General features: G+C 48.7%; 1 protein-coding gene across 3 annotated transcripts in view; it reads right to left on the reverse strand.

Annotated features, from left to right (window-relative positions):
* Positions 1-17,997, reverse strand: part of LOC140409102 (synergin gamma-like) — an 87,594-nt gene that overhangs the window by 18,295 nt on the left and 51,302 nt on the right. Inside the window, exon 1 of one of the 3 annotated variants that reach the window (XM_072497226.1) lies at positions 13,945-14,042. The exons of the other annotated variants lie outside the window; for them this stretch is intronic. Coding sequence (XP_072353327.1) covers positions 13,945-14,017 — 73 coding nt within the window. The 5' untranslated portion in view covers positions 14,018-14,042. Of the gene's footprint in view, positions 1-13,944; positions 14,043-17,997 lie in introns of those variants that run through there. 3 annotated transcript variants of the gene reach the window in all.

A 17,997-nucleotide genomic window follows, 5' to 3' on the forward strand; every position in this document is an offset into this window, starting at 1 on the left:
CAGCAACACTACTCTAAAACCCAACCCATCTAGTAAATTAAGCGTATACACCCCCCCCCCCCACTGTGCTTCCGTGAGCTAGCTCACCCAGCTAGCTTGGTGGCCCCCGCCCCCGGCGCCAAGAAGTCTCCCACCTATTGTTCCCTCGCTCCCCTCCCCCGCTCATACAAACAAATTCCCTCATCCCACAATCCCCAAACACCCAACAGCAAGAAAACACAAAAACAAAAGCACCACCCACCGAAACTCAAACAGGCACGCCTCCATCCCACAAAAGTGCACATCAATAAAAACACAAAAAGGACATTGCCAACATCCACCGAAAAAAAGAACCCAAAAAACGAAAAATCGACTTTACCCCCCCACCTCCTTTTCCCTCAACAAAGCTCCAAAAACAGACACAAAACAATAAGAGAAGGCATAACCAATTAAAAAACCCGGAAAACAAAAACCACCAAAAACCAAGGGAGAGAAAAGAAAAAACACAGAAAAACAGAAAAAAGGGGCCCAATATAGGCCAACAAGTTGTCTCTAAGTCCGAGAGTTCTCAGACCCCCACCATTCCTTTTCTTTTAGCAAAGTCCAGCATCTCATCAGGCGACTCAAAATAGTGATGTTGGTCCTCATGCGTGACCCAAAGACACGCCCGATACAGCAGACCGAACTTCACCTGCTTCTTAAAGAAAATAGCCTTGACTTGGTTAAAACCTGCCCTCTTCCTCGCCACCTCCAAGCTCAGGTCCTGGTACACCCGCAGGATGCTGTTGTCCCACTTATAACTCCACGTGCGCTTGGCTCACCGAAGAATGCATTCCTTGTCCAGGAACCTATGGAACCTCACCACCACTCGTGGCTTCCTAGCAAGCGCCCTGTCCACCTCCAACGATCGAGGGAATGCCCCCTCCCCCAGCAGCTTTTCAAACATACCCGCCACATATGCCCCAGCGTCTGCTCCCTCAGCTCCCTCTGGGAGCCCGACGATTATTAAGTTCTGCCGGCGGGACCGGTTCTCAAGGTCCTCCACCATCTCCAGGAGCCTTTTCTGCTGTTCCTGAAGCATCCCCACCTCCAGCTCCACCGCTGTTTGATGCTCCTCTTGTTCAAGCAGCGCTTTCTCCACCTTCTGAATCGCCCGATCCTGGGCGTCCAGTCTGCTCTCTAGCGATCAATTGATTCTTTAATCGGGTCCAAGCATTCCCGCTTCTGCCTGGCAAAGCCATCCTGAATGGTCTGCATCACTACGTCCATTGGTCGCTGCACTGCAACGCCAGGGGTCCGGCCCTCGGCCACACTGTCTCCCGCTGCAGCTTCAACACAGCTCGTGACTGACTTCTTGTTTCTGCCCTTTTCGCGCACTTCTGGTCTTTTTCTCCACATACCGATGCGTGGAAATAGTGCCCAAATGCCTCAGCCTTCAAATTAGCCGTTTTAAACTGGAAAAAGTCCGAGGGAAAGGTCCAAAAATCTGACCAGAGCGGGAGCCACCAAATGTGCGACTTACTCCTCCACAGCCGCCACCGGAAGTCTCGAATGAATAATTTTTAAAAACTAAATATTTTTAAGGCAGAGATAGATTCTAGTTGGGCAAGGACATCAAAGGTTATCGAGAGTAGATGGGAATGTGGAACTCAAAGATAACCATGATCTTATTGAATGGCGGAGCAGGGTCGAGGAGCCGAATAGCCTATTCCTGCTCCTATTTTGTATGTTTGCATTATCCACCTGACATCTATCATGAGCACACTTTTCTTATTCTCCTTAATTTCCATCTCTTTTGTCATCCAGGGAACCCTGGATTTGTTTGCCTTACTATTAATACCCTGACATGGAATAGTAGGGCATACCTTGACTATACTTGAACTCCTCTTTAAAGGCAGCCGCAAAGCTTTGACAGAGTCATTCAGAGTCAAAATGTTAGCTCCATTCTCTCTCCACAGAGGCTGCCAGACCTGCTGAGATTGTCCAGCATTTTCTATTTTAATACATTTATCCTACCTCATTCCCAAGAACTGGATCCATCAATGCTTCCGTTTGGAAACTTACTGCTATAAAAGATTCTCCGGAACAGATTTTTAGGAACTCTTGATTTCCTCTAACCTTTACACTGCTACTATCTCAGTCTAGATTAGGATAATTAAAATCCCCATTATAACTGTATGGAGTCTGCACGTTCTCCCCGTATCTGCGTGGGTTTCCTCCGGGTGCTCAGTTTTCCTCCCACAGTCCAAAGATGTGCAGGTTAGGTGGATTGGCCATGATAAATTGCTCTTAGTGTCCAAAAGGTTAGATGGGGTTACTGTGTTACGGAGATAGGGTGGAGGTGGAGATGTGAGCTTAAGTGGGGTGCTCTTTCCAAGGGCTGGTGCAGCCTCGATGGGCCAAATGGCCTCCTTCTGCACTGTAAATTCTATAATTCTATGATTCTCTTAGCACAGTGGGCTAAACAGCTGGCTTGTAATGCAGAACCAGACCAGCAGCACGGGTTCAATTCCCGTACCGGCCTCCCCGAACAGGCGCCGGAATGTGGCGACTAGGGGCTTTTCACAGTAACTTCATTGAAGCCTACTTGTGACAATAAGCGATTATTATTACCTACGGCATTGTTACCAATGTGAACCGTGGCTGCTGGCTGTTCACCTTCTCTCCCTCCCCCCCTGCTGATATCCCCCCTCCCCAGCTGTTCATATCCCCTTCTTCCCCGATCCGCAGGGAAGAACAATAGATTTTGAGAGGTGTCACCAGTAGTAAATCAAACACTGTGATTTTGTTTGGATATAGACCTGATTGATAGTCATGTTTAAAGGAATACACATTTAAATTTTGATTGACCTTTTTAATTTTCCAGCTCAGTTGATCTGAGAAATCTGTCTGAAGCCATTGGAAAGATGGTGATAAGCCCAGGAGATTCCCTGGATGGTCAGCAGTTTACCAAATCCAGTATTCAGGAGCATTGTGCCAGGTGCAGGTGCCTTTTGTGACTTACAAGGAGGGATAGTTAACAACGGAACTGCTGTAAATGAGCTATATGTCATTGCTACGGTTCACTCACCCAAAGGATTTTTAACAAATTTGTTTGGCAGCTTGTAGCCTAAAGTCAAATGTTAGCGGAGTGTCTCCTTCTATCACCTTCCAAAATCAATGAAGCCCCCTTGAGGGTTAAGTGATAAAATTAACAAACTGTGGGTTTTTTGTTCAATCCCTGTGTTTGATACAATGATCATGTTACTGGGCAGGAAAAGGCTTACCTGTCCTCTGGGGGTAATAGAAGCAGCATTAATTACTAAAGAAAATAACTGCAGTAAAAACCCCAACATTTTAAGCCTTCACTTGCTTCCTTGGATCAAAGTACATTTTGAGCACAAATGTTTTCACCAGCATTATATGAGGAGGTGGATGTAAATTTAACTGCAATACATGTTATCTCACACCAACCTTTTCCTGATAATCTTGTCTCTTTGCCTTGCTATGCTGCACTTCATGGGCTGCCCTCTGAGACTACACCCTAGTGGTCATTCTTCATATGAAAACCTAGACAGTAAATTACGGGTCTGAGGAGATTTCTCAGCCAAGCCCGAGGAGGTTCCCTGCCAACTTTGAGACATATGCTTCTGGTTAGCAAACAGTAGCATAATGCCTGGCCTAGTTTCTCCTCCCTACTTCAGCAGCCCTGAGGCTATTTGTTCTCTGTCTCCAACAATGGGACCATTTAATACAATATTGACTGGGAGTCAAATCTGAGCCACAGAACTCACTGGTTTGACCAGCTCTGCAGTCAAGGAACTCAACATGATTAGAGAAAAAGGCAAACATAAACTTGGACAAGTACCTCTGTAATTCCTCTGTTGCTCAACACGAACAGGATAATTAAACACCGCAATAGGAAGTCGAAACGCACCACTTGATTTGCCTTGTGATTTCTCTCAGACCAAAAATATGATTCTTTTTAAAAAAAAAAAAAAATTTAGGGTACCCAATTATTTTTTTCCAATCAAGGGGTAATTCAGCATGGCCAATTCAACTACCCTGCACAACTTTGGGTTGTGGGGTGAAACCCACACAGACACGGGGAGAATGTGCAAACTCCACACAGACAGTAATCCAAGGCCAGAATGGAACCCGGGTCCTCAGCGCGGTGAGGCAGCAGTGCTAACCACTGTGCCACCGTGCCGCCCAATATGATTCTTTTTCAATTTTTATTCACTGGCTGGGCCAGCATTTATTGCCTATTCCTAATTTCCCTTGAACTGAGTGGCTTCCTAGGCCTGGGAAATTTAAGAGTCAAGCATATTGCTGTGGATCTGGAGTCACATGTAGGCCATACCAGGGAAGGATGATCGATTTCCTCCCTTAAAGGAATCAGATGGGTTTTCACAACAATCGACGATAGTTTCATGGTCATCATCAGACGTCCAGATTTTTACTAAATCTAAGTTTCACCATAAGGGACTTCCGGTGACGGCATGTTGGTCGGTGGAGCTCGCACGTTGGGTGGCTCCTGCTCGAGGCTCTGGTTTTTGGACTTTAATGCCCGGTTCTGGGCAGTTTTTAAATGAGCTGGTGTGGGAAGGTAGAAGGAAGGTGGGAGATGTCGAAGGCCCAGAAGAAGGGCGCTGGTAAGAAGGGGGCGAGTGAAAGTCCGCTGTCGAGTAAGCGGGCGAGTCCGGCAGGAATAAAGATGGCGGAGGTATTTAAAAATATCAAGATTGGACGGTGGAACTGGCGAGAAGGTGGGTGGCCTTCGGACAGGTGAAGGCGGTGCTGTATAGCAATGGCGTGAGGCTTGATGTCGTCTACCCAGTGAAGCTGAGGATGACCTATAATTTGAGAGATTTGTACTTCGAGATGGTGGAGGCGGCAGAGGCGTTTGTGAAGGCTGAAGGACTGGGACTGCAATGAGAGATGGGACCGAGATTGGGACTTGGACTGAGGGGTGGAAACTGTGCTTAGCCTTTATCTCTCTTTTTGGTTGTTTCTTGTTTTGTATTTGTTGGGGTGGGGGAACAGCTGGGTTTTTGGGTTGGTTGAACGGGAGAGGGTAGTTTACCTTTGTTTAGAGTTGGTGACAAGTATATTTGGCTTGGGGGTTATGGAGGTATTCTGGGGCGCAGTATTGCACTGGTTTTGTTTGTTTTTCTGGGGAAGGGTTATGGGGCAGGGCATTGAGAGGAGGGGGGGTCTGGGCAGGGCTTGCACTAGTAAGCGAAGGTTGGCTAGTGAACGGGAGTGTGGTGGGGGTAGGGGCCGCAGTTATTGGAACCTGGTTGAATAGGTTTTGATGGGTGTGGGAGGTGTGAAAGGTGGGGGAGGGGTTCAATACTGGGAGAGGTGATTGCAAGAGGAAGTGGATGGGAGGGATTCTGGGACGGAGGAGTTCAACGGGAACAAAAGAATGGGCGGGTCAGGCCTGACGGGCAGGTCCGGGGCATATGATGATGGCAGATAGGAGGGGCGGGGGAAGTGAGAGATCCCTGGTCAGAATAGTGATGTGGAACGTGAGGGGGTTAGGGGGACCGGTGAAGAGATCAAGAGTTTTTACACATTTGAAGAATGATGCTGCGGGAGACCAAACTGAGGCTGAAGGATCAGGTGAGGCTTAGGAAGGGTTGGGTGAGTCACTTGGGATTTGATAGCAGGGCTCAGGGGTAGCATTATTGGGGGGCAAGAGGCTGAGGTTTCTGATGGAGAAGGTGGTGGCGGATCAGGGGGGCTGGTATGTGATAGTCACAGGGGCACTAGAGGGGAGGTTGGAGGTTGGTGGCACTTGCGAGTGAACATGGCCCCAACTGAGATGATGCGGAGTTTGTGAAGAGGGTGCTGGGTGCCATCGCGGGCTAGATACCCATGAGCTGATTCATACGGGGGGATTGGAACATGGTGTTGGAACCGAAGGTAGACAGGTCCCAGCCGTGCTTGCTGGCCCAGTCTGGAGGGGGTGGCATGGCAAACATATTGGCTGGGCTCATGATGGAGATGGGAGCGTAGGCCTGTGGATGTTCTTACACCCGAGGGAACGGGAATATTCGTTTTCCTCCCTGATACACAAAGTGTACTCGAGGATATACATTTTCATGATGGTGAGGGCACTATTGGCTGGGGGTAGGAGGTCAAAGTACTCAGCAATTGTGATTTTGGATCATAATCCACATTGGTTGGATGCGGTTTTGGAGAAGGGGTGGAGAATGGATGTGGGGTTGTTAGCGGACCAGAGGTTTTGTGATCAGATGGGGAAGGTGATCGAGGAGTATGTGGGATTTAATTGCACGGGAGAGGTTGACAGTGGGTGGTTTGGGAAGCTCTGAAGGCAGTATTGAGGGGGGAAGTGATCTTGTTCAAGGCTAACGTGGAGAACGAGGAGAGGGAGGAACTCCAAAACTGATAGAGGAGATTTTGGAGGTGGATGGGAGGTATGTGAAGGAACCAGACCCGGGGCTCCTGGCAAAGAGGAAGGAGTTGCAGGCGAGGTTCGACCTATTGTCCATGGGGAAAATGGTGCGCCAGTTGACAAGGGCGAGGGGGGGGCAGTCTATGAGCACGGGGAGAAGGCAGAACGTATGCTGGCCGGTCAGCTCCGGAGGGAGGCAGCGGCGAGGGAGATTGTCAGGGTATGGAATAGGACGGGGAAGCTGGTGGTGCCTTGGAGCAAATTAATAAAGTATTTGAGGAGTTCTGTAGGGACCTGTATAGGTCTGAGCCACTGGAGGAGGAGCAAGGGATGAGGGAGTTGGAGGTTGGGAAAGGAGGGAGAGCAGGGTTGGAGGGGTCAGTGGGTGAGCAGGAGATGAAGGACACGATTGAGAGGATGCAGGCAGGGACAGCGGCAGGCCCGATGGGTTCCCAGCTGAATTTTATAAGAAATTTAAGGACACGCTGCTGCCGTTGATGGTGGGGATGTCTTGCCGCAAACAATGGAGTAGGCTTCCATATCATTGCTACTAAAGAAGGACAAGGGACCGGTGGAATGTGGGTCGTATAGCCACATATCTCTGCTGAATGTAGATGCCAAGATACTGGCAAAGGTGTTGGCATCAAGGTTGGAAGGGTATCTCCCGAAGGTGATTGGGGAGGATCAGACGGGGTTTGTGAAGGGAAGGCAGCTGTTCTCGAATATGAGATTGTTGAATGTGATCCTGTCTCCGGCGGAGGGAAAGGAGATAGAGGTGGTGGTGGCACTGGACGCAGAGAAGGCATTTGATCGAGTAGAGTGGGGTTATTGATGCTGGTACTGGAGAGATTTGGAATTGGGCCCCTTGGCAGCAACCCACTTCAGTTATTTAGGGGTGCAGGTGGCCTGGGATTGGGCAGGGCTTCAGAAGTTTAACTTCACTAGCTTGGTGGGGAGGGAGAAGGCCGATCTGTCGAGGTGGGACAATCTCCTTCTGTCGTTGGCGGGCCGGGTGCAGGCAGTTAAAATGAACAGGCGATTCCTGTTTTTGTTCCAATGTCTGCCGGTCTTTTTATTCAAGTCCTTCTTCAGTGGGGTGGACAGGCTGATCTTGTTCATTTGTGGGGGAAGGTGGCCAGGGTTAGGAGGGTGGTATTTCAGAGGGGGCAGCAGGCGGAGGGGAGGGGGTTAAGCCTCCCAAACTTGCTGCACTATTATTGGGAGGTGAATGTGGAGATGGTGCTAGGCTGGAGCAAGGGCTCTGTGGGTAAAGATGGAGGCGGGCTCTTCTACGAGGTTGCGGGCGCTGGCAACGGCGACACTCCCAATAGCCTCAGGAAAGTATCCGGTGAGTCCGGTGGTGGTGGCCATATTGAAGATTTGGAGGCAGTTTCGGCAGCACTTTAAGCTGGGGGCTGGGTCAGGGGGGGGGGGGGGGTGCCAATCAGGGGGAATCATGGGTACAAGCCAGGGAGGATGGATGCGAGGTTTCAAGAATGGGACGAGAGGGGAATTAAGGAAATGAAGGATTAGTTCCTTTGGGGGGCGATTTTCAAGCCTAGAGGAGCTGGGGGAGAAGTATGGGTTGGCACAGGGAAAAGGGTTTAGGTACATGCAGGTACGGGACATTGCAAGAAAGGTTTCCCGACCGTCCCGATAGGGCTGGCCTCCTCCCCGTTGCTGGAGGCGGTGCTGTTAGCAGGGGGTTGGAGAAGGGAGTTGTTTTGGCGATCTACGGGAGGATCCTGGTGGAGTATAGGGATGGGGTATGAGTCCATGGAGGGGATTAAGACAAAGTGGGAGGAGGAGCTGGGGGAGAGGGTGCTGGAAGAGAGGCTGTGGTGTGAGGTGCTGCGGAGGGTGAATGCCTCGACTTTGTGTGCGAGGTTGGGCTAAGATAGTGTACAGGACTCACCTCAAAAATCAAGGATGAGCCGGCTGTTCGAGGGGGTGCGAGGTGTCTGTGAGCAATGTGGGAGGGGGCCCGCGAACATGTTCATATGTTTTGGTCCTGCCCGAAGCTGGAAAGGTTTTGGAGGACCATATTCAGCACAATCGCAGGGGCCTTATATGTGGACATGGAGCCCATCCCCTAGAAGCCATATTCGGGGTGTTGGACCGGCCATAGTTGCAGGCGGATGCGGGGGCGGATGTCTTAGCCTTCACCTCGCTGATCGGTCCTAGGCGGGTCTTGTTGGGGTGGAGGTCAGCTTCTCCACCCTGCGCCTCGGCGTGGCGGCGGGACCTGCTGGAGTTTCTGACCCTGGATAAGGTGAAGTTCGAGCCGAGGGGGGTGAAGGAGGAGGTTCTACAATTGTTGGGGCCTGTTCATCATGCACTTTTGGGAGTTGGTTACCGATGATTGTTGAGGGGGGAGGGGGGGGGGGGGGGGTGGCGGGGGGAGATCTGTGTTTGGTTGGGATTGTTTTTGTATTGTTGGGGTTGTTTTTGTGGTGAAAATGGTGAAAATTTGTTGAATAAAGTACTTTAAAAAAATTGTGGTGGGACTCAGGTGCCCAAAGCATTATTAGTCCAGTGACAATACCACTATACCATCATAGAACATAGAACATAGAACAATACAGCGCAGTACAGGCCCTTCGGCCCACGATGTTGCACCGAAACAAAAGCCATCTAACCTACACTATGCCATTATCATCCATATGTTTATCCAATAAACTTTTAAATGCCCTCAATGTTGGCGAGTTCACTACTGTGGCAGGTAGGGCATTCCACGGCCTCACTACTCTTTGCGTAAAGAACCTACCTCTGACCTCTGTCCTATATCTATTACCCCTCAGTTTAAAGTTATGTCCCCTCGTGCCAGCCATATCCATCCGCGGGAGAAGGCTCTCACTGTCCACCCTATCCAACCCCCTGATCATTTTGTATGCCTCTATTAAGTCTCCTCTTAACCTTCTTCTCTCCAACGAAAACAGCCTCAAGTCCGTCAGCCTTTCCTCATAAGATTTTCCCTCCATACCAAGCAACATCCTGGTAAATCTCCTCTGCACCCGCTCCAAAGCCTCCACGTCCTTCCTATAATGCGGTGACCAGAACTGTACGCAATACTCCAAATGCGGCCGTACCAGAGTTCTGTACAGCTGCAACATGACCTCCCGACTCCGGAACTCAATCCCTCTACCAATAAAGGCCAACACTCCATAGGCCTTCTTCACAACCCTATCAACCTGGGTGGCAACTTTCAGGGATCTATGTACATGGACACCTAGATCCCTCTGCTCATCCACACTTTCAAGAACTTTACCATTAGCCAAATATTCCGCATTCCTGTTATTCCTTCCAAAGTGAATCACCTCACACTTCTCTACATTAAACTCCATTTGCCACCTCTCAGCCCAGCTCTGCAGCTTATCTATATCCCTCTGTAACCTGCTACATCCTTCCACACTATCGACAACACCACCGACTTTAGTATCGTCTGCAAATTTACTCACCCACCCTTCTGCGCCTTCCTCTAGGTCATTGATAAAAATGACAAACAGCAACGGCCCCAGAACAGATCCTTGTGGTACTCCACTTGTGACTGTACTCCATTCTGAACATTTCCCATCAACCACCACCCTCTGTCTTCTTTCAGCTAGCCAATTTCTGATCCACATCTCTAAATCACCCTCAATCCCCAGCCTCCGTATTTTTTGCAATAGCCTACCGTGGGGAACCTTATCAAACGCTTTGCTGAAATCCATATACACCACATCAACTGCTCTACCCTCGTCTACCTGTTCAGTCACCTTCTCAAAGAACTCAATAAGGTTTGTGAGGCATGACCTACCCTTCACAAAGCCATGCTGACTATCCCTGATCATATTATTCCTATCTAGATGATTATAAATCTTGTCCCTTATAATCCCCTCCAAGACTTTACCCACTACAGACGTGAGGCTCACCGGTCTATAGTTGCCGGGGTTGTCTCTGCTCCCCTTTTTGAACAAAGGGACCACATTTGCTGTCCTCCAGTCCTCTGGCACTATTCCTGTAGCCAATGATGACATAAAAATCAAAGCCAAAGGTCCAGCAATCTCTTCCCTGGCCTCCCATAGAATCCTAGGATAAATCCCATCAGGTCCCGGGGACTTATCTATTTTCAGCCTGTCCAGAATTGCCAACACCTCTTCCCTACGTACCTCAATGCCATCTATTCTATTAGCCTGGGGCTCAGCATTCTCCTCCACAACATTATCTTTTTCCTGAGTGAATACTGACGAAAAATATTCATTTAGTATCTCGCCTATCTCTTCAGACTCCACACACAATTTCCCATCCCTGTCCTTGACTGGTCCTACTCTTTCCCTAGTCATTCGCTTATTCCTGACATACCTATAGAAAGCTTTTGGGTTTTCCTTGATCCTTCCTGCCAAATACTTCTCATGTCCCCTCCTTGCTCGTCTTAGCTCTCTCTTTAGATCCTTCCTCGCTACCTTGTAACTATCCATCGCCCCAACCGAAACTTCACACTTCATCTTCACATAGGCCTTCTTCTTCCTCTTAACAAGAGATTCCACTTCCTTGGTAAACCACGGTTCCCTCGCTCGACGCCTTCCTCCCTGTCTGACCGGGACATACTTATCAAGAACACACAGTAGCTGATCCTTGAACAAGCCCCACTTATCCAGTGTGCCCAACACCTGCAGCCTACTTCTCCACCTTATCCCCCCCAAGTCACGTCTAATGGCATCATAATTGCCCTTCCCCCAGCTATAACTCTTGCCCTGCGGTGTATACTTATCCCTTTCCATCATTAACGTAAACATCACTGAATTGTGGTCACTGTCCCCAAAGTGCTCTCCTACCTCCAAATCCAACACCTGGCCTGGTTCATTACCCAAAACCAAATCCAACGTGGCCTCGCCTCTTGTTGGCCTGTCAACATATTGTTTCAGGAAACCCTCCTGCACACACTGTACAAAAAACGACCCATCTATTGTACTCGAACTATATATTTTCAGGTCAATATTTGGAAAGTTAAAGTCTCCCATAATAACTACCCTGTTACTTTCGCTCATATCCAGAATCATCTTCGCCATCCTTTCCTCTACATCCCTAGAACTATTAGGAGGCCTATAAAAAACTCCCAACAGGGTGACCTCTCCTTTCCTGTTTCTAACTTCAGCCAATACTACCTCGGAAGAAGAGTCCCCATCTAGCATCCTCTCCGTCACCGTAATACTGCTCTTGACTAGCAGCGCCACACCTCCCCCTCTTTTGCCTCCTTCTCTGAGCTTACTAAAACACCTAAACCCCGGAACCTGCAACATCCATTCCTGTCCCTGCTCTATCCATGTCTCCGAAATGGCCACAACATCGAAGTCCCAGGTACCAACCCACGCTGCCAGTTCCCCTACCTTGTTTCGTATACTCCTGGCATTGAAGTAGACACACTTCAAACCACCTACCTGAACGCTGGCCCCCTCCTGCGACGTGAAATCTGTGCTCCTGACCTCTATACTCTCATTCTCCCTTACCCTAAAACTACAACCCAGGTTCCCATGCCCCTGCTGCATTAGTTTAAACCCCCCCAAAGAGCACTAACAAATCTCCCCCCCAGGATATTTGTGCCCCTCAGGTTCAGATGTAGACCATCCTGTCTGTAGAGGTCCCACCTTCCCCAGAAAGAGCCCCAGTTATCCAAAAATCTGAAACCCTCCCGCCTGCACCATCCCTGTAGCCACGTGTTTAAATGCTCTCTCTCCCTATTCCTCATCTCACTATCACGTGGCACGGGCAACAACCCAGAGATAACCACTCTGTTTGTTCTAGTTCTGAGCTTCCATCCTAGCTCCCTGAAAGCCTGCCTGACATCCTTGTCCCCTTTCCTACCTATGTCGTTGGTGCCAATGTGGACCACGACTTGGGGCTGCTCCCCCTCCCCCCGAAGGACCTGGAAAACACGATCCGAGACATCACGTACCCTTGCACCTGGGAGGCAACATACCAAACGTGAGTCTCTCACGCTCCCACAAAATCTCCTATCTGTGCCCCTGACTATAGAGTCCCCAATTACTAATGCTCTGCTCCTCTCCCCCCTTCCCTTCTGAGCAACAGGGACAGACTCCGTGCCAGAGGCCCGTACCCCATGGCTTACCCCTGGTAAGTCGTCCCCCCCACAAGTATCCAAAGCGGTATACTTGTTTCTCAGGGGAACGACCGCAGGGGATCCCTGCACTGACTGTTTTTTCCCAGTCCCTCTTACAGTTACCCACCTATCTCCAATCTTTGGTGTAACTAATTCCCTGAAGCTGCTATCTATGACCCCTTCTGCCTCCCGAATGATCCGAAGTTCTTCCAACTCCAGCTCCAGTTCCCTAACTCGGTCTTGGAGGAGCTGGAGATGGCAGCACTTCCTGCAGGTAAAATCAGCAGGGACACTAACTGCATCCCTCACCTCAAACATCCTGCAGAAGGAACATTGCACTCCCTTCCCTGCCATTCCTCTAACTTTCTACCAAGATCTGGCTAACAACTAAATTAAATTTTTATAAAAAATAATAATAATATAATAAAATATGGTACTTACCTCAGACCAAAGGGTTTTATTATTAGGTTAGAGGAGGAGGGCGGGTGGGAGACACTACACGTGTAGTGTCTCGGGTTTCCTCTCCACCAGAATTTATTGGTGAGGGTCTTCCCAGACGTCCGCGGGTCGACTTCCTGTTCCCGCCTAAAAAACTAATTTAAAAAAAAAGAAAAATTCTCAGCTCCTGCTGAAATTGACTAACCAGCCAGCTCCACTCCCGCCGAAATCGACTGGCCTGCCCCTGCAAAGAGAAGTGCTTTTAAAGGTTGACTTACCTCCCAGCAACCTCCTTCCGCAATGCTCCCGCTGGAACTGACTAACCAGCCAGCTCCACTCCCGCCGAAATCGACTGGCCTGCCCCTGCAAAGAGAAGTGCTTTTAAAGGTTGACTTACCTCCCAGCAACCTCCTTCCGCAATGCTCCCGCTGAAACTGACTAACCAGCTGCTCTCACGCCGCCGAAATCCTTGTATCAACTCCACTGTACCAGATTCAAATCAGCGCTTACCCCAACAGGGGCAACTAACCGACATTCATGTTGGACTTCTGATTATTACTGTACCCGGCTATCTGAAAGTCAGCTTAAATTTACAAACCTTAGTTCATTAATACTTTATGAGCGCAGATGCTGAAATTTTACATTTACTAATTCCACTGAGCTCTACATGTCTATAAACACCATTCCCTGCAAAGTCTAATTTTCAAAACAGTTCTTGCCCTCCTGGTTTGAAGCCGCCTTCTTTTCTTTGGGGTCTTCATCCTCTCGTATCAAATTACTGCCCCATTTCTGGACAAGGAAAGGTGGCTAGATGACATGCTCCAGGCCTCAACAGCACTCAGCTAGCCACCAGGAGGTGCTCAAGAATCGCCTGAGGGCGTTTCAACGCACTAAGGCAGAGGAGGTGGTCGTGGGTGAGATGATAATCTAAATACAAACGTTGTTCAGAACAAAAAAAAAAGAGAAGTTTCGGAAATATTCTGGAAATGTTCTGAAAATAGAATCAGAACAGCACAAAAAGTGTGACCTTGCAAAACTGGGTCTGTACTTCCATTGACCACCAACTTTCCATTCATACTAATGAGATTCTTTTGCTTCATTTCTCATTGTCCACTGTACGCTGCTCCTCCTACCACCTCGATGTTGCACTGAATACTGGTGTTGATGCAGTCTCCGTGACAACCTGGGTTTGTTTATATAAAAGGCGGCAATGGAACTTGTTTTTTGTTTCAAAGAATTGCTCAATGGAAAACAGGGTAGGAGAGTTAGTCATGGATCTGAAGAAAGTAAACAAAATGTGAAGCCACTGAGCTACAGCCAAAACTCTGTATGAGTCACAGAAAATATTTTGGCTTAAGTTACAGCTGCCAATGGTGGTGGCCCCTGCTCCTTCAGTATGTAACAAACTTAACTAAAAGTTTCTCATTAAAGCAGATGTTCTTTCTTCTCAAAATCAATCTTTAACCCCATTCAGAGTTTGAAAGGTTAAGTTTAGAAGATGAGGGCTCTGAAGCTTATTTGACCCCCTTCTTCCAGAGTGCTAATCTTATCATTTTCCTTTTACACTGTCCTGTTAAATTCAATTTTAAAAATTGGCATCTTAAATTAATCCAAGTTAATCCTGTTGATGAAAGAAACAGTTCCAGATATGCATCCTAAACTCATTTTATAACCCTGCATCTTCTGCCTCAGCTTATCAAGGATTTTTCTCCATCCCCTCAAGTATCCCGAATATCTTCCCAGAATTGTCTCCGAGGCTAACTGGGGAATTTATGCCTTAATTGGCTATAAAAACTCAGGAGACCTGAGAAGGTGAATTCAAATGCAGATTTATTTGGGAATTACAGGCCAGTTAGCCTTACTTCGGTGGTAGGCAAAGTAATGGAAAGGGTACTGAAGGATAGGATTTCTGAGCATCTGGAAAGACACTGCTTGATTAGGGATAGTCAGCACGGATTTGTGAGGGGTAGGTCTTGCCTTACAAGTCTTATTGAATTCTTTGAGGAGGTGACCAAGCATGTGGATGAAGGTAAAGCAGTGGATGTAGTGTACATGGATTTTAGTAAGGCATTTGATAAGGTTCCCCATGGTAGGCTTATGCAGAAAGTAAGGAGGCATGGGATGGTGGGAAATTTGGCCAGTTGGATAACGAACTGGCTAACCGATAGAAGTCAGAGAGTGGTGGTGGATGGTAAATATTCAGCCTGGATCCCAGTTACCAGTGGCGTACCGCAGGGATCAGTTCTGGGTCCTCTGCTGTTTGTGATTTTCATTAATGACTTGGATGAGGGAGTTGAAGGGTGGGTCAGTAAATTTGCAGACGATACGAAGATTGGTGGAGTTGTGGATAGTGAGGAGGGCTGTTGTCGGCTGCAAAGGGACATAGATAGGATGCAGAGCTGGGCTGAGAAGTGGCAGATGGAGTTTAACCCTGAAAAGTGTGAGGTTGTCCATTTTGGAAGGACAAATATGAATGCGGAATACAGGGTTAACGGTAGAGTTCTTGGCAATGTGGAGGAGCAGAGAGATCTTGGGGTCTATGTTCATACATCTTTGAAAGTTGCCACTCAAGTGGATAGAGCTGAGAAGAAGGCCTATGGTATGCTCGCGTTCATTAACAGAGGGATTGAATTTAAGAGCCGTGAGGTGATGATGCAGCTGTACAAAACTTTGGTAAGGCCACATTTGGAGTACTGTGTACAGTTCTGGTCGCCTCATTTTAGGAAGGATGTGGAATCTTTGGAAAAGGTGCAAAGAAGATTTACCAGGATGTTGCCTGGAATGGAGAGTAGGTCTTACGAGGAAAGGTTGAGGGTGCTAGGCCTTTTCTCATTAGAACGGAGAAGGATGAGGGGCGACTTGATAGAGGTTTATAAGATGATCAGGGGAATAGATAGAGTAGACAGTCAGAGATTTTTTCCCCGGGTGGAACAAACCATTACAAGGGGACATAAATTTAAGGTGAAAGGTGGAAGATATAGGAGGGATATCAGAGGTAGGTTCTTTACCCAGAGAGTAGTGGGGGCATGGAATGCACTGCCTGTGGAAGTAGTTGAGTCGGAAACATTAGGGACCTTCAAGCAGCTATTGGATAGGTACATGGATTACGGTAAAATGATATAGTGTAAATTTATTTGTTCTTAAGGGCAGCATGGTAGCATTGTGGATAGCACAATTGCTTCACAGCTCCAGGGTCCCAGGTTCGATTCCGGCTTGGGTCACTGTCTGTGCGGAGTCTGCACGTCCTCCCGGTGTCTGCATGGGTTTCCTCCGGGTGCTCCAGTTTCCTCCCACAGTCCAAAGATGTGCAGGTTAGGTGAATTGGCCAATGATAAATTGCCCTTAATGTCCAAAATTGCCCTTGGTGTTCGGTGGAGGTGTTGAGTTTGGGTAGGGTGCTCTTTCCAGGAGCCTGTGCAGACTCAAAGGGGGGTCGAATGGCCTCCTTCTGCACTGTAAATTCAATGATAATCTATGATTAATCTAGGACAAAGATTCGGCACAACATCGTGGGCCGAAGGGCCTGTTCTGTGCTGTATTTTCTATGTTATTTGAGGTAAAAGGGCAAAGGCTGCAATGCGGCATAAAGGTCCCGACAAGGATTACCAATCGTGCCAGTCCCAATTTGGGCTGGCCAGCTTTTTAAAATGTCTGATGGGCCTCCTCCCATTAGCAGGAAAGCTCGTATTCCACAAAGCCCACAGGGAGAGCAATTGGGTCATTCCCATGGGCATCGTGAAAGTTATTACATCCCAACCCCACACCAAAATCCGATGGTCCCTCTGTCGCTGGATGCAGAGGGGGTCTCTTATGCCGCTTTCCAGTGGTTGTACTTCTGACAGCTGTGGGGATGGGCGTAACATGTCAGGGAGCGTCGTTTTCACTCGGGCATTGGAGGAGTCCTGTCGGAAGTCCATCTCTGACCATGCTGTCCTCTGAAAGTATTGAGGATTTGGGGGGGGGGGGGCGGTTATGAGGGGCTGACACATCTGGTGGGGCTACCTCTGCAGCGGGCTCCTTGCACTTGACATACTTACGTACAGTCGTTTCTCTGGTTTTGACCATATAGGAGATTGGCCCCTGTTTTTTCCACTATGGTTCCTGGTATCCACCAGGCGGCGTCCCCAAATTCCAGTTGTAGGCTGCGTCCCCGGGTTTGAATCCTCTGTCCTGCGTCCAGTGGTCATGGTACCTCTTCCGAAGGTATTGTTTCCTTTCCACCTTCCCAAGGTGGTCCCATCAGTAGGTCCACCGGCGCTACCCTGGTCGGCTTCGTTCGATAAGCAAATAAAAAACGTGCCTGTTTTGTTTCAACTGACCCCATCTTTTTTTTGTTGCGCCCCACTTATAGGTTTGCCCTGTCCACTCAGCCAGACCATTGAAAGAAGGGTGACATTGAGTGGTTTGAATATGCTTCACCCCATTAGTTTGCCTAAACCACTGAAATTCTTCACTTGTGAAAGGGGTACCGTTATCAATGACCAGCACCACCGGAATACCGTGGGTGCTGAAAGATTGGCGTAGCTTCTCGGTGGTAACTTGAGAAGTGGGGGAAGGCATCCACTTTGAGTGGGCATCGATCAGTTGACCTCAGGAAGGGTCCAGATAAGCCAGCATGCAAATGCACCAAAAGATGCCCCGTCTACTCCCAAGGGTGGAGCAAGGCTGATGGAGGGAGTTTCTGATGTCCTTGGCAAGCAGCACGCTGCTGTACCAGCTGCTCAATGTCGTCACTGAGCCCTGGCCACCACACGTAGCACCTGGTGAGCATTTCATTTTGGAAACCCCCGGATGTCCACAAGTCCGGCAGAATGGCTTTCCGGCCTTGCCTCAGGACAACCATGTTGGCTCCCTACAGGAGGATGCCATCCTCTAGGCTGAGCTCCTGCTGCTTGTTGCGAAGGCTCACTTCTCTTCCAGAGGTTTCCGTTACAGTTTCCCATGTAAAACGACATGGTGCAGTTTTGGCAGCGTGGGATCCTTTTGGGTCCATGGACGGATTTGTGAGTCCGCGACAGGTAATGCGTCCATGAAAGTTAGTGCCAACTCAACTTCGTTCGGGTACGGGACAATGTGAGTT

Source organism: Scyliorhinus torazame, chromosome 1, assembly GCF_047496885.1.
Source record: "Scyliorhinus torazame isolate Kashiwa2021f chromosome 1, sScyTor2.1, whole genome shotgun sequence".
Taxonomy (NCBI): Eukaryota; Metazoa; Chordata; class Chondrichthyes; order Carcharhiniformes; family Scyliorhinidae; genus Scyliorhinus; species Scyliorhinus torazame.